Raw genomic sequence first — 14,052 nt, 5'->3', positions numbered from 1 at the left:
TTCCTTCCTTCCTTCCTTCCTTCCTTCCTTCCTTCCTTCCTTCCTTCCTTCCTTCCTCCCTCCCTTCCTCCCTCCTGTCCCGTGTCCTGTCCCTTCCTCCCTCCCTCCCTTCCTTACTCTCTCCCTCCCTCCCTCCCTCCCTCCCTCCCTTCCTTCCTTTCTTCCTCCCTCCCTCCCTGTCTCCCTCCCTCCCTTCCTTACTCTCTCCCTCCCTCCCTCCCTCCCTCCCTCCCACCTCCCTCCCTCCCTTCTTTCCTCTCTTCCTCCCTCCCTTCCTTCCTTTCTTCCCTCCCTCCCTCCCTTCCTTCCTCTCTCCCTCCCTCCCTCCCTTCCCTCCCTCCCTCCCTTCTTCTCCCCTTCCTTCCTTCCCTTCCCTTCCCTTCCTTCCTTCCTTCCTTCCTTCCTTCCTTCCTTCCTTCCTTCCTTCCTTCCTTCCTTCCTTCCATTAACAAACATTCAAGCCTCTACTATAATCAGTCTAAATAAAACTATTTTAGGCGATAGCAATTCAAATCCACTCTTATGGATTATTAAAGTAAAGGCACTTTGATTTATACACTTGATCAAGAGCAGAACATTTATTTACATTAAAAAGGGAATGAAACCCATGTAACCATGAAGCAAAAATATGTACAAACACCTGCAAAACAATACCATCTTTATTATAATGTATGTGGTTAGATATAAAATATTTTAAGTGATCTATATATAATACAGAAGTTGAAAACTTCTATCCATTTGCTACTTATTGTAAATTAGTTTATTCAGAATAATATTCTATATTTTGCCAATTTTAATTGATTTTTAAGTTCATTAATGTTTATTATTCATCATTAAAATAACCTTTTTCTATGATATTTTTAGAGACTTGGCATAATAATGCATAATTGTTTTAAATATGAATTTTTCACTTGCTGTTTTACCTTAAATGCTTATCCAAAATCATTATTATTTGAAAAATTAAGTTTAATGATTAAAACTACACACACATTTATTATTATAGCTTTAATTTTTCTTTAGATCTTTGTGTTGTTTCATATAAATATAATATGCACTTCTTTAGACAAAAATTTTTCTCCTTATTTCTAATTATTTTTAGGGTACATACCAGAGGATTTTTATGGCATTAAATGCCTTTGCATGATACTATAATGGTGGATATATCTAAGTTCTCCCCTGTAACTTTTAACCTGCTTAGATTTGGCTTGTGTACTCAGAGTGAAAAACATGCTGTGGTAACTCCAGCCAACAGTTAAATGACTGTCAAGCCTGGGAATAAATCAGACAGCTACAAGATGACTGGACAGCTGACTGCAGATCCATGAGGAAATCCTGCCAACATTCGATGAGGGAAATGCACAGTCAATCCACAGATACCTACATTAATAGAATATTTATTGTTTTCACTTATTGGGATTTGTGTCTGTATCACATTCTTGTGGCAATTGATCACTGTTAATTTGCACCTGTTTAAAATGCCTGCTTGTATCTAAAAGTTAAGCATGGCTATAATCCTATATAATAAAAGCCTAATATGCAAATTGACTGAACGGCAGAAGGACCAGTTGAATGACCGGTTGCTATGATGCCCACTGACCACCAGGGGCCAGATGTTGAATGCAGAAGCTACCCCCAGCCTGCAGGCCCCAGGCCAGCCAAGGTGGGTGCCAGCGGGGGACCCCCAATCACCCAACCAGTTGCACCATAGGTCAGCCCTGATCACTGGCCAGGCCTAGGGACCCTACCCATGCATGAATTTCATGCACCAGGCCTCTAGGTTCTTATTAGAATAAAACAATACTCAGATAAGAGACTACATTTCATTTGTACAAATTACAGGAAAAGTTAGAGAAAGTATTGTTACTCTGTAGTTTTGTTACAATTAATATGCTATAAGTGTGATAATGAATCAAAAGAAAATTACAGCAACCGTATACATTAATATTAACAGAGATTAAAGTAATAACCTCACCATCATTCCAAAATTAAATAGAAAATATTCAATGTCATGCCCCTATTGAAAATATGAGTTAAGTTTGAAGACTAGCAACAATAAGAATTATATTATTATTGAAATTAATACAATTCATATAAATTCCCGTCCAAAAAGATTATGTTTAGTAAAGTAATATCTTTGCTTAGAAACAACACATATGACATTTCAACTGTTGTTAAAAAGCAAATGGTTACCTTATTTTTATAAAATAGCAAAACATTAACCCCTCTTAAGATAATTATTTGGTTATAACTTAATCCACTGCCAAAGTTCTTACTAAAATAGACAAATTATGTAAGACATAAAAAATGCTATTATTTTTATGTAAGACATACCAAATGCTATTATTTTTATGTAAGACATACCAAATGTTATTATTTGTGAGAATAAGCTCACACGCACATACTACCTTAAGCTCAATGTGACCTAACATAATATTTTATGTTCTACCTGTGAGTCACCCACATGGGCATGTAACTTTATCTCTCTGGACCTCCATCTTTACTATGTAAAATGAGGCCACTGAATTAGTCAATAAATGAACAAACAAAACTCATAGTTACAGAAAACATTTTGATAGTTGCCAGATGGGAGAATGCTTGGGAGAATGGATGCAAAGGCGAAGCAATTAAGCAGTACGGATTGGTAGTTATAGGCTAGTCACGAGGATGTAAAGTACGGCACAGAGAATAGTCAATGGTATTGTAATACCTATGCCTGGTGTCAGATGATACTAGATTAATTAGGGTGATCTCTCCATAAGGTTTGTAAATGTCTAATCACTGTCTCATGCACCTGAAACTAAAATAATATTGTAGGGAAACTAATTGAAAAAATTTAAAAAAATATTTACAAATATGAACTAACAAGTCTGTACTTTTTATAACTTATTATTCAATGGCTACTTTTCTTAATCCTGTGTTATTTTCTTGCAGAATATTTGGTATTATAGTGTACTTCATTTTGCATAGGCTGTATATAGTTTGTGATTTATCTTATGCCACCGTTTTTGTAGTTTATTTCAATAACACAAACTACCACTTGGTACTGGTTTGAACTTGGATAAAAATGACTAAATTTTTCTTTATAAACTCAAGGAAAGAAAATGTACTGCTGGGCTAAGACTAAGCATGAAAGATTTCATCTGAGAGGAACAATTTGTCAGAAAATTATGAGGAGGTACAAACAGAGAGTTATAATGGAAGTGGTCTTGCAACATTAACTATATCATTCACTCCCATAAATTCTGTAATAAATCCACACCCAGCACACTGAGGGGCGGTGCAGGCCTGATGGTTCTCCGGCAGGCAGGCTCCACTGCTGGCATTCTCCTGCAGGATGCTCATAGCACAGAAGGTAGCGGCCCACCTTGGCGTGGGCTAGACATCGTGAGTCATGTACTGAGGGGTACACTGGGAAAACGAAAGTGCCAGCCCAGGAAAGTGGACAAGAGCTATGATCCTAAATCACCCTCAGATTAGTCTGTTATCATGGCCAATTCGTTACTCCTCGGCAAAATATAGTTTAACCAGGGCAATACATGGATGGGAATCAAAGGAAAAATAGCCTTTATGAAAATCACTGTCTGCTTTATAAAAGTGCCACTAATAAATCTCATCGCTCCATCCAGAAATTAAATTCCAATGTCCACGCTGCCAAACTCAAAGGTGTAGTCGTGCCTGGGACTGACTGAGGAGTTTTCACTGTTCTAATGACTCACTGACTATGAGAGATGGGGTAGATTCCTCCATTACATTAATAACAGCTGAGAGGATTGAGATACCTTTTTGCCCAACAAATTCAAAATATCATGAAAAAGCAGTGATGTCATTGGTAGATATTTAATGGTGGCGTTTAAATGCACTGAGCTGTACAGGGAAGCAAGCAATTTAGAAAAAAATATTAAACTAATTTAATTTTACTAATATTAATGTAATAAAATGTGGTGGGAAAGGCATAAGGTTTAAAATCATATAGCCCTTGCGTCTACCTTTGCTCGCCAGTATGACCTAGGAAGTTTATTTAATTTCCCTAAGCCTCTGTTCCTTCAATTGTTGAAGGGGATATAACATTCACTTGGAAATGTTATTGTGAAAGTCAAGGTCTGGTCTTTCAAGCACATAATCTTGCTGAATATAAACTACATGCTAAATAAAAAATGGGATCCGGGACATCATAAATGGCAATCTCATAACTGAAGAGTTGTAGCCTAAAGGTTATAATTTAGGATGCTGTAAACATAATTCAGGTTACAATATCTCAATCCAGTAGTAATTTAAAACTCTGGACATTAAAGGATCTTGAAACATTTAGGCTCAAGAATGGAAATGCCACTATATCATTCCTTTTTGAAGTACTACTTTTTTTGAATGGTTCAAGAAGACATTAGCACTTTCTGGTGAATGAGCTTTCTCATTCAGACAGGCCGGGAGGCTCACATTCAGGTAGTGCTGGTTCATAGCTTAGGTCAGTGGTCGGCAAACTGCGGCTCTCAAGCCACATGCGGCTCTTTGGCCCCTTGAGTGTGGCTCTTCCAGAAAATACTATGGGCGAGCGCGCATGTACAGTGCAATTGAAACTCCGTGGCCCATGAGCAGAAGTTGGTTTTGGGCCTGGGCGAGTCTATTTTGAATAAGTGGCGTTAGAAGAAGTGGGGGGTGTTGGTCGGTCGGGCGACGGGAGATGTGGCGCAGGCTGGCCTCGGGGTGTGCAGCACTGGGGAGGCGGGGGCGATTCATGCCCGAGGTGAGTGAGCCAGTCAGTCAGCAGTCTCATGTGCAGTGGTTAGTGCTAGGTGCGTTCGCAAATCGCGCGCAGGTGACAAAGGTACCTACTCGAAGCATAAAGTTACCTGTATTTTTCCAACCAGCTGCAAACCCTACAGGTATTTTTGTCATCAATTTAAGAATTGTAATTCTTTTGTGTTGGTGGCTTTATTATTATAAAATGAAACATTTTTTTAGGTGCCCTGTTTGAGACGGCTACAAAGAAGAAGCAAAGAAAAACGGAAGACGAAAACCGTGAATTTAAAGTTGAATTTAAAGTTGAATGTACCTACCTATACAGTTTAAGTTTAAAAAATTTGGCTCTCAAAAGAAATTTCAATCGTTGTACTGTTGATATTTGGCTCTGTTGACTGATGAGTTTGCCGACCACTGGCTTAGGTCATCAAAATAACAATGATTTTGACAGCTGAACTGTTCCTCTTAGAAGCTTTAGGTGAACTGTTTTATATCTCAGCATTAAATTAGAATTTCAAAAAGAATCTTAATGATCCTTTCGTCATGCCAAGGGAATAATACATTCCCTGTGATAAAATACATCGTATAAAATGACTTTAATTATTAACAGCTAATAATGGATGGAAAGCATGTATGTCAATACTCATAACTGACACCAATTGAGGGCTTACTCTGTGGCTCAATTTTACAAATTTTTACAAATGTTCAGGTACTTACTGCTTCTCATATCTCTGTGTATCAGTGTCTTTAACCATTTTACAGATGAAGAAAGTGGGTGAAGTTAGAGAGGTTAAGTAACTCACAGGAGGTCATGTTGCTACTGGTCATCAATGAGCCAGAATGCCCTCTGGCTACCCAGTTCCAACACTCATTCTTTTAACCTTTAGACATGTCATTAGCATGAACAGGATTACAAATGCTCTCATTTATTTATAATTTATTGCTAAATACACATCCTTTTCTGTCTAGGATGGTTTATGCTCAACAGAAAATTCAAGTTAATTCACATTATGTCTGGGATAATTGTGAAGTTGAAACAGTAGAAAAAGAGTAAGAGTAATAGTAACAAACTCTTACATAGCTGTTTGGACATGCCAGACACATCTAAAGAATTTTTACTATTTTGATTTTGATTTCTACAACAATCTAATGAAATAAATAATAAAATTACACCCATTCTACAGAGTGGCAAACAGCCACAGTTTAAATATCTTTCCCTAGGTAACATAGCTAATAAACTATGAAAGCTGGATATGGACCCAATGGTCAGGTGCCAGAATCCAAACTTTAAAAAAAAATACATATTTGTACTATTTCAGAGAGAAAGGGAGAGGGAGAGAAAGAGAGAAACATCAATGATGAGAGAGAATCATGGATTAGCTGCCACTTGCGTGCCTCCTACCAGGTATTGAGCCTGCAACCTGGGTATGTGCCCTGACCAGGAATCAAACCATGACCTTTGGTTCATAGGTCAATGCTCAACCACTGAGCCACACTGGTCGAGCATTTATATCCATCTTTTTCACTCTATAGCAGTGATGGCGAACCTATGACACTCATTTTTTTGGTTGATTTTTCTTTGTTAAATGGCATTTAAATATATAAAAAAAATATCATAAATATAAATCTTTGTTTTCCTATGGTTGCAAATATCAAAAAATTTCTATATGTGACAAGGCACCAGAGTTAAGTTAGCGTTTTTCAAAATGCTGACACGCCGAGCTCAAAAGGTTTGCCATCACTGCTCTATAGTATAAACTCATTTCCTTTTTCTTCATTCTGTGCAGTTGAATATCTCAATAGCAAAGTGATTTTATTTCCCACAAAATGAGAAACAGAATAAAATCACATCAACCATACAGATCATGCACAATACTGGCCATGCTGAAAGGCTCATGAAGTATCACAAAACAGGTTGGCAGCTACCTTTGCTGTGCTGAAAACACAATGTTTTGATAACAATAACATGCCTAGTTTCTTCAAATAAAAGATGTTCACAGCCAGATATTTCTTTATGTGTTGGATGGCAATAGTTAAAATAAAAAAGATACACATTTGTGCAGATCAATAATAATCTCAAGAAAACTTATACATCATTTACTGCTTCTTACTATATTGTGGCAAGTGGTTTTGGTATTCACTCTAGAGATAGATACAATCATAATATAACAGGGAAAAATAAAATTGATTTTTTTTTACTGCTCTCATATAAAAGGATTACAAATTATTTCACACTTTTCAAGTACATACAACTTAATCTGATGTGTAGTATTCAGGACCACTAAATTCAGCAACTACTTACATAATTTGGAATTTCTCTGAATTATGAATTACTGCATTGAGACAGGGAACATGTTACCTTACAAAGATTAACTTGATGCAGTCGTTAAAACTTCATCTCTCCTTTTATTTTAGCTGCATACAAATAGCTGATATGGGTGAAGGAAGGATAGTCTTCCATTTTGTGTATAAAACAGTAAAATTTTAATTTCAAAATAAGTAATATATGCCCCAAATTAAAAATTCTATGTACAAATATCAAGCCCCCTATGGAAATAGATTCCTTTTCATTATCCCCAGGAATATGATGACATTTACTCTTCTGCCAGCTGAGGTTCAAATTAGATAGCTCCATATGAGACAGACACCCCGAGGCCTGCGTGGATCCTGAGGACAAAGGTGATTGTTTCAATTATTTTCTTTGAATGGCTTATCTAGCCTTGGCCTCAGCATGGGGCAAGACATTGGGAGCCCGATGCATGCAGCCATGTAATTATGCATTTAAGTCTATTTTCCTAATTAATTTAAATATGCTTGAGCAGCTTACATGGCTTGACTCTGAATAATCCTGTGGCCTGGTCCCTGAGTGGGCTCAAAGCCCCTGAGGTGAGAGTTGATCACATCTTTTTGAAAGATGCTTCTCGGTAGAAGAAACTGAAGGCTCAAAATGTCAAAACCTGGAGAAAAAGCTACTCTTATCCCTTATTGATTTTATTTTTTTTATTTGTGGTTAAGATAATGAGGTTGAGAAAGCTGCTGTCCGCCATTGCAAGTTTGACTGATGGTTACCACAGCATAGAAGAATCTGCAGAAATAAACACATTGCCCCTACTCATGTGATAAATGATTCACTAATGAAACCCAGACACTACTAAGAGAAGATAGGCCCAGAGCTCAGAGGAACAGAATGTCTAGGGGGGTAGCATTAGTAACATTTGTGCCAAAATATCTCCAAGCGTGTTCAGGGGAAGAGGAGAGGACAGGACTGACTGAGCCAACTCTTGAGATGAAGGAATGGCTCAGATGTATTACCAGAGTCTCAGAAAGCAATGATTGGCCTAGTGACCCTCACATCCACCTCTAGGCACCCACAGGCTTAGGCCTGGATCAATGACCCTAAACATGTATCCATGTCTAGGATACCGGTAATTTCTCAAATCCTAGAACATACTGATTCCTGCCCATCCTGTTTTGTCTTCCATTTCGTTTTTGATGAACTCCCTTCCCAATGTGCACTGCTCTGAATAAGATGGAGCCCTTGCTCAACTTATTCTCCTCTATGAGCATGTGCTGCTTTATCATGCTTTGCACAGGTGTGGCTGTCTTCCCTCTGGAAGGGTAGGCCACCTGCCCTCGCAGGTTCTTTCTGCATCCAACCGCGGTGCCCTCTGCTACGGACAGATGCTGGCTCATTTTGCCCTTTGAGATTCTGTTTTGACTTCTAGTTAGATGTCAGTGAGGTTAGGAAGAAATCACTCTTGCTAAGTCAATACACAGCAGAGGTTTTGTTTTCTCATTTTTAAAAAAATGACATCCAATATAGGAAGATCAGTGAAGTTAAATACAAGCTTTCCTCTTGCCCTGAGGACGCAGAGTTCTAAAAAACAATAGCAGTCTGGTCAGCAAGTGAAAGATCCCTGCCTGGCTGGGAAGGTATCTGCGGTCTCTAAGTAAAAGCCAAAGGGTTTAAGGGCAGAGTAGAGAAATTTAAGAATTTAGCCAGAAACTATAAATTGAACTAAGCTAGACTTTGCTGATGCAGATAATTTTTCCAGATAAGTCATGCTAATAGGCCTATTGTACATATTCTAAAGTCATCAATGAATTATAAAATTATTTTATGTTAGGTTATTAATCTTCATAAAAATTGATTTAATTTCTGGTTTGTCTTTTATTTATCATACACATACTAAAAAAAAATGAGGTTACTATCTCACAACAATTATAAACATTGGTTCATACAGCCCAGGCAAAATTCCAAAGTTTAGGTTTGAACATGCAGTATATATAGAAAGGCAAATCTTCTATATGAAGTATCTCAAAGGTAGTTGTGATTTCTGATGTTAATATTATTGTGAAATATCCTCTAATATTATCATGAAATATCAGACTCATTTCGTAGATGCCCAGGTAGAGCAAGCAATAGTTCCTGTGTATTGGTTAAAAGTTTTCTAAATTTCTAGTGAATCTATGTGCTGTACTGTCTGGTTACGTAAATTTCCCACACTTAAATGGCAGGTAGTAATGTCAGGTGTATTTCGTGAGTACACATATTGAAAGCAGTCTGAAAACTATATATGACAGCCTTTGGAATTTCAAGATAGATACATGTAAAGATTAAAATGAATAACTTTCAATTAAAAAATAAGAGTTGTATGGTCTTTGAACCAAAAGCAATAGATGTAAAATAAAATCATGGTGGTACTTACCACAGTGAAATTCATAACTTTCAATATCCAAATTGTCATGGCTAAGTTAACTATCATGGTAACCAACAGCAGAAGGACAAAGAAGTATAGGCACCTCTTTCGCCATCCATAAATGCCCACAGGGTACAGGTGTGCATGCTCAGCCTTTGGCAGGTTATTCTGTTGTGTCGCTAGTATGTATTGTTCTCGTGTCATCTGGAGAGCAAACAGAAAAAGAAAAGCATTCAAAATTAAAACCATTGTTTTGTCTTTTTTAATCAAAAGACACAAAATACCTAAGAATAATAGGTAGCGAGCGTTCACATCATTATTGCTATGTAATCAAAATAAGTTATTAATTAATTTAATTAAATGTGGTCCAGATATTATACATCCCTCAACTCATTATCATCAATGTAGCCCTTTAGAGCTATTTAATTATTTTATGTCTCTAGGTTATATATTATTTTCAGTCAGGTTTGTCTAACCCTAACAGTAGCCTTTTCTCTCAGGAATCTCTGAAGATACTCAATTCTACTTCCAGTTGTCCAAAACCCAACAACTCTATGAACACTCAAGATATCCTTGGAATAAAAAAAAATAAAAATATTCTTTAGGGCAGACAGAGACAACAGTATGACAAGGTATTGGTATGCCTTTACCTAAAAGTGCAGGATACAAGTAGTTCAGTGTATGTGATTTAATAAAACAGTGCTTTTGCAAGAACTTATGGAAAAAAGATATGCTTTTATTTGGAATTATATAGTATAGTTACTTAATGAAAACTTTTCTTTAGAACTTTGTTGGTTATTTATTTTAGCTGTATTTCAATGAGTTTTCAGGATGAAACTGAACTCTGAAAGAATGAAACAATATGCTATAATATCCTAAAATGCAGCGGTTTTCAAACGGTGCTAAAAGAATTTTTAAAACATGCAATACCTGACTATTTAGTCAGGGGCACTGACCTCTCTTCCCTTAGATGGTCAAATAAAAAAAAAGAGCAACATCAAACACAATAGCTATATAGTGTTTAATGAATAAAAATTATACCAATTATTTTTGTCTGATTGGCAAAAAATAGTTTTTGGGCGTGCTGCAGAATATTAGTGTTTTATGTGTGCTATGAGATGGAAAAAGGTTGAAAACTGCTGCTACAATATAATATAATGATATAAGCAAAAGTAAGTTTTGGAAAAGGGGTAATATATTGATTTTGGATCTAAATTACTTCTTTCACAAAGAAAATACACTTGTTTACTGTTTGATACAACCCAGAAATATGAAAAAAGTAAAATATATATACCATATATATATATATATATATATATATATGGTATATGGTATAAAATTTTCAGAATAAAACATTTATTACCTAAAGGATGAAAATTTTAGTTTTAATAAAATGATTTTTTATAGAAGAATAAATTTTATTTTATTTTCTCTTTAGGTTTTTCTCAGATATCTTTTCTTGTGCATGTCAACTAAGTAATATACCAACAAAATAATAATAAATAAATTATATGAAAATAAAATAATAAAGAATTAAAACAACCTGTCCAGTAATGTAGAATATGTACAATAAAAATATTAAGGTATGGTTTTTATTCACCCAAACCTACTCTAGATAAAATTTTGAATTGTATGTTGAAAAATGCAAAGAATACAAGTTCTTATTTGGCTTTTCCCATTTTTTAAAATTTTAGAACTATAACTTCAAATTGTATTAATGCAATACTAATTATTGTTTTTAATTTTTTATAATTAAATTATATAATAAAAATAGTTATATACATTAAATCATGACTTTAATTAGAGATGCTAATAATAATTTTAGGTGATCAAGAACAAATTCTTTCCTAATATAAAGAATGGACTCATTTTTATTATCATTCCTACTATTCAAGTTAATATTTAATGTTTCCTTGAAACTAACCAAACAGGTTTAGTTCTTAATTAGATCAGATTTGCAAGTGAGATGTGTAACCTATGAACTGCTATGTAACATAAGTTGTATAGTAGGTAACAACATGTCACTGGGATTTTCTTTGCCTGAAGATTTTTATTGAAAATCGCATAGTTCTGGCAGTGGCTGTGATTACAGAATAGACAATAGATTATATGAAGAAGAAAAAAGAGTAACGGTAGGGACCATCACAATGAAAGTGAAGAACAAGGAACATGGGTACAGGAGAGTAGAAACCTGCATGTACCTGACTAGCAGGGAGAACTTCCCTTCTGGAGTTGGTCTCTGAAAAATGACATATCAAATTGGGGTTATGTCAATCATGCATTGCCTCTAATCCCATAGTAAAGTACACATCCTTCCTACAATCCTCTATTTCTCCAAATTCTATTTAGACATAAAGTGGACATTAGTGTGAATTTGAAGAGAAATAAAAATGTATTAGGTCTCTGAAATAAAAACAAACACAAATTACAAAGAAAAGGATCTTTCAGCAATAGGTTTTTATTTTCAATTTTTATTGAAAACCAAGAGATCTGGAAAACATAGCAAATGCCTCTAACAATTATAAAAATCTAATTGTATAACAAAAGGCCAAGAGAAGAGGTTGTCAAGAAAACATGAAATATTTTGTTATTTGATGAATTTTATTACCTCATCTTAAAGATAAATTTAGCATTATTACTTTATATACCTTCTTCAGCAAAAAATACTTTAGAGCATGTAAATTGCAAAAAGTTTTCTTTAAAAAGCTCTTTATTTCTTAAATCTCACAGATTGTTTTCAAGATCATAAAAGGTTGTAGTCGGTGTTATGGTGCAGTGATATTACCAGCAAAGAGTAACAACATACAACTCTAAGAGATTAAGGAAATGACCCTAAATTTGAAACTTTTACAACCTTTGCCTAAGATGTAAAATGTTGATCCATGTTCAAGTATTGAGCATATTCTAAAATATCTTGGTGCCTTGGCATTAGGAGATTTTTATAATATAGAGTATTGTTTCACCAAGTGCTATTGTCATTCTAAAGAAATCTATCAAAAAATACACAATTGCAGAGATACTAATTTTCTCAGAACACTAAGTAGGTGTCCTGAAAGAGAGAGAGATGATCACAATTTCCTGAGAGAAAATACCTTGTACTGAGATAGCTCTCTGGCTCAGTCCTCTCTATCTCCATCTGTAATATGAATTCAATAGCCTTAAGAACCTTTCTTTGAAATTCCTTTGGTGTTCAAGGTTGTGTACACTCCTCCTGGGTACTTAAAGTAATTACTACCTTCTGCATCTTACTTTTGCAATTCTATTTCATACCATATTTCATACTGACAGAGCATTCATTACAGTCAAATAACCTGTAAAATACAGTTTTTCTTACTTAATAGCAAGGAAGTTGTCACCCCCTTGGATCCAGATGAGTATTATTCACAATAAGGCAAATGGACTTACTTATAACACATTGTAATTCAGATAAAGGCTGATTTAAATGTGGACATTGCAGTTTCTTTATGAAGAAACATACTTTCAATATCCTGATCATGTGAATAATATTTCCAACATGTTACGTGGTTATATGAGAGATGCCCGGGCAAATAGAATTAAACCTTGTAAATTCATCTTTCTCCAAAGATATGGGAAATCTGGTTTTCAGGAAGGGATATTTTGTTCAGTAAATTTAATAACATAGCAAATAAAGACTAGAAGAGAATGAAATGTTCTGGAATGATCTTGGGAAATTCTGGTGAAGTCTACTGAGCTGGAGGGAATGTCAGAGATATTAACTAGAGTAGCCAAGAACATTGGCTATTTCCCCCTTGCCTCACAGGAGGAGGCAATAGTACAAAATACTAAGGCCAAAGAAACGTACCAATTACTCCAATGTAACTAGCATCATTATTTATTTTATATAAATATTCAGAGTAGGGCATAGTAACTGAGAGCCTAGGCAGAAGTGGGTCTTCCCTTGACAAAATGTGTATTTAGTGACAACTATGTGCAGGTAGAGTTCAATATGATTGCACTCATGAATTTTACATATTTGAGAAAACACAGTAAAGAAATAGAAAACATATCAAATTGTAACATACTCTGAAGATGATAATAAATACAATGATATAATAGATAAGTTCAATGACAAAATTATATGTAATACTAAATACAATAATATACAAATAACAAAATAAGTATAATAGATAAATTATACAAATAATATACTATTAAATTGTGATAGATTCTATGAAGCTAATAGACAAGGTAATATAATGGGAAGACTACTTTAAATGTGATAAAAAGAAAATACCTCTTAGAAGAAGGGGTACCTGAGATGAGACTGAAATGATGGAAGTCTTCTAAGAAGAAAGATAAAACAGATCTCTGAGTATTGAAAGCCTAATTAGAGTGGGCTAACTAAAAATTTAAAATAAAGAAGTGAACCACGTGGTCCATTTTTTGAGGGGGAAAGAAGAGCAAAAATGGGATTTCACATGAGAGTATGGAGTCAGATGTTGGAGTATTAAATCAGGGGCCAGTGCAAGTCTATATAAAGGGAGGTAGAGAATGGAAAGGAAATAAGGACACTCAGTACGGAGCCAATTTTTGAGGTGACAAAGCTGGGACCAAGGATTGAGTTAAGCCTTCACAGAGGTGTGGTGGTGGAGGA

General features: G+C 35.3%; 1 protein-coding gene across 1 annotated transcript in view; it reads right to left on the bottom strand.

The window, feature by feature from the left end:
* The window catches only part of SGCZ (sarcoglycan zeta), a 611,636-nt gene that overhangs the window by 180,501 nt on the left and 417,083 nt on the right, over positions 1-14,052 (bottom strand). The window contains exon 2 of the mRNA XM_070407376.1: positions 9,447-9,641. Within this exon, the coding sequence (XP_070263477.1) occupies positions 9,447-9,641 (195 nt within the window). The remainder of the gene's footprint in view (positions 1-9,446; positions 9,642-14,052) is intronic.

This window comes from Myotis yumanensis, unplaced genomic scaffold (assembly GCF_028538775.1).
Source record: "Myotis yumanensis isolate MYYU_CA2020_CCGP unplaced genomic scaffold, mMyoYum1.0.hap1 SCAF_3, whole genome shotgun sequence".
NCBI lineage: Eukaryota > Metazoa > Chordata > Mammalia > Chiroptera > Vespertilionidae > Myotis > Myotis yumanensis.
The sequence above is the reverse complement of the archived record's forward strand: the minus strand, read 5'-3'. Positions and strand labels throughout refer to the sequence as shown.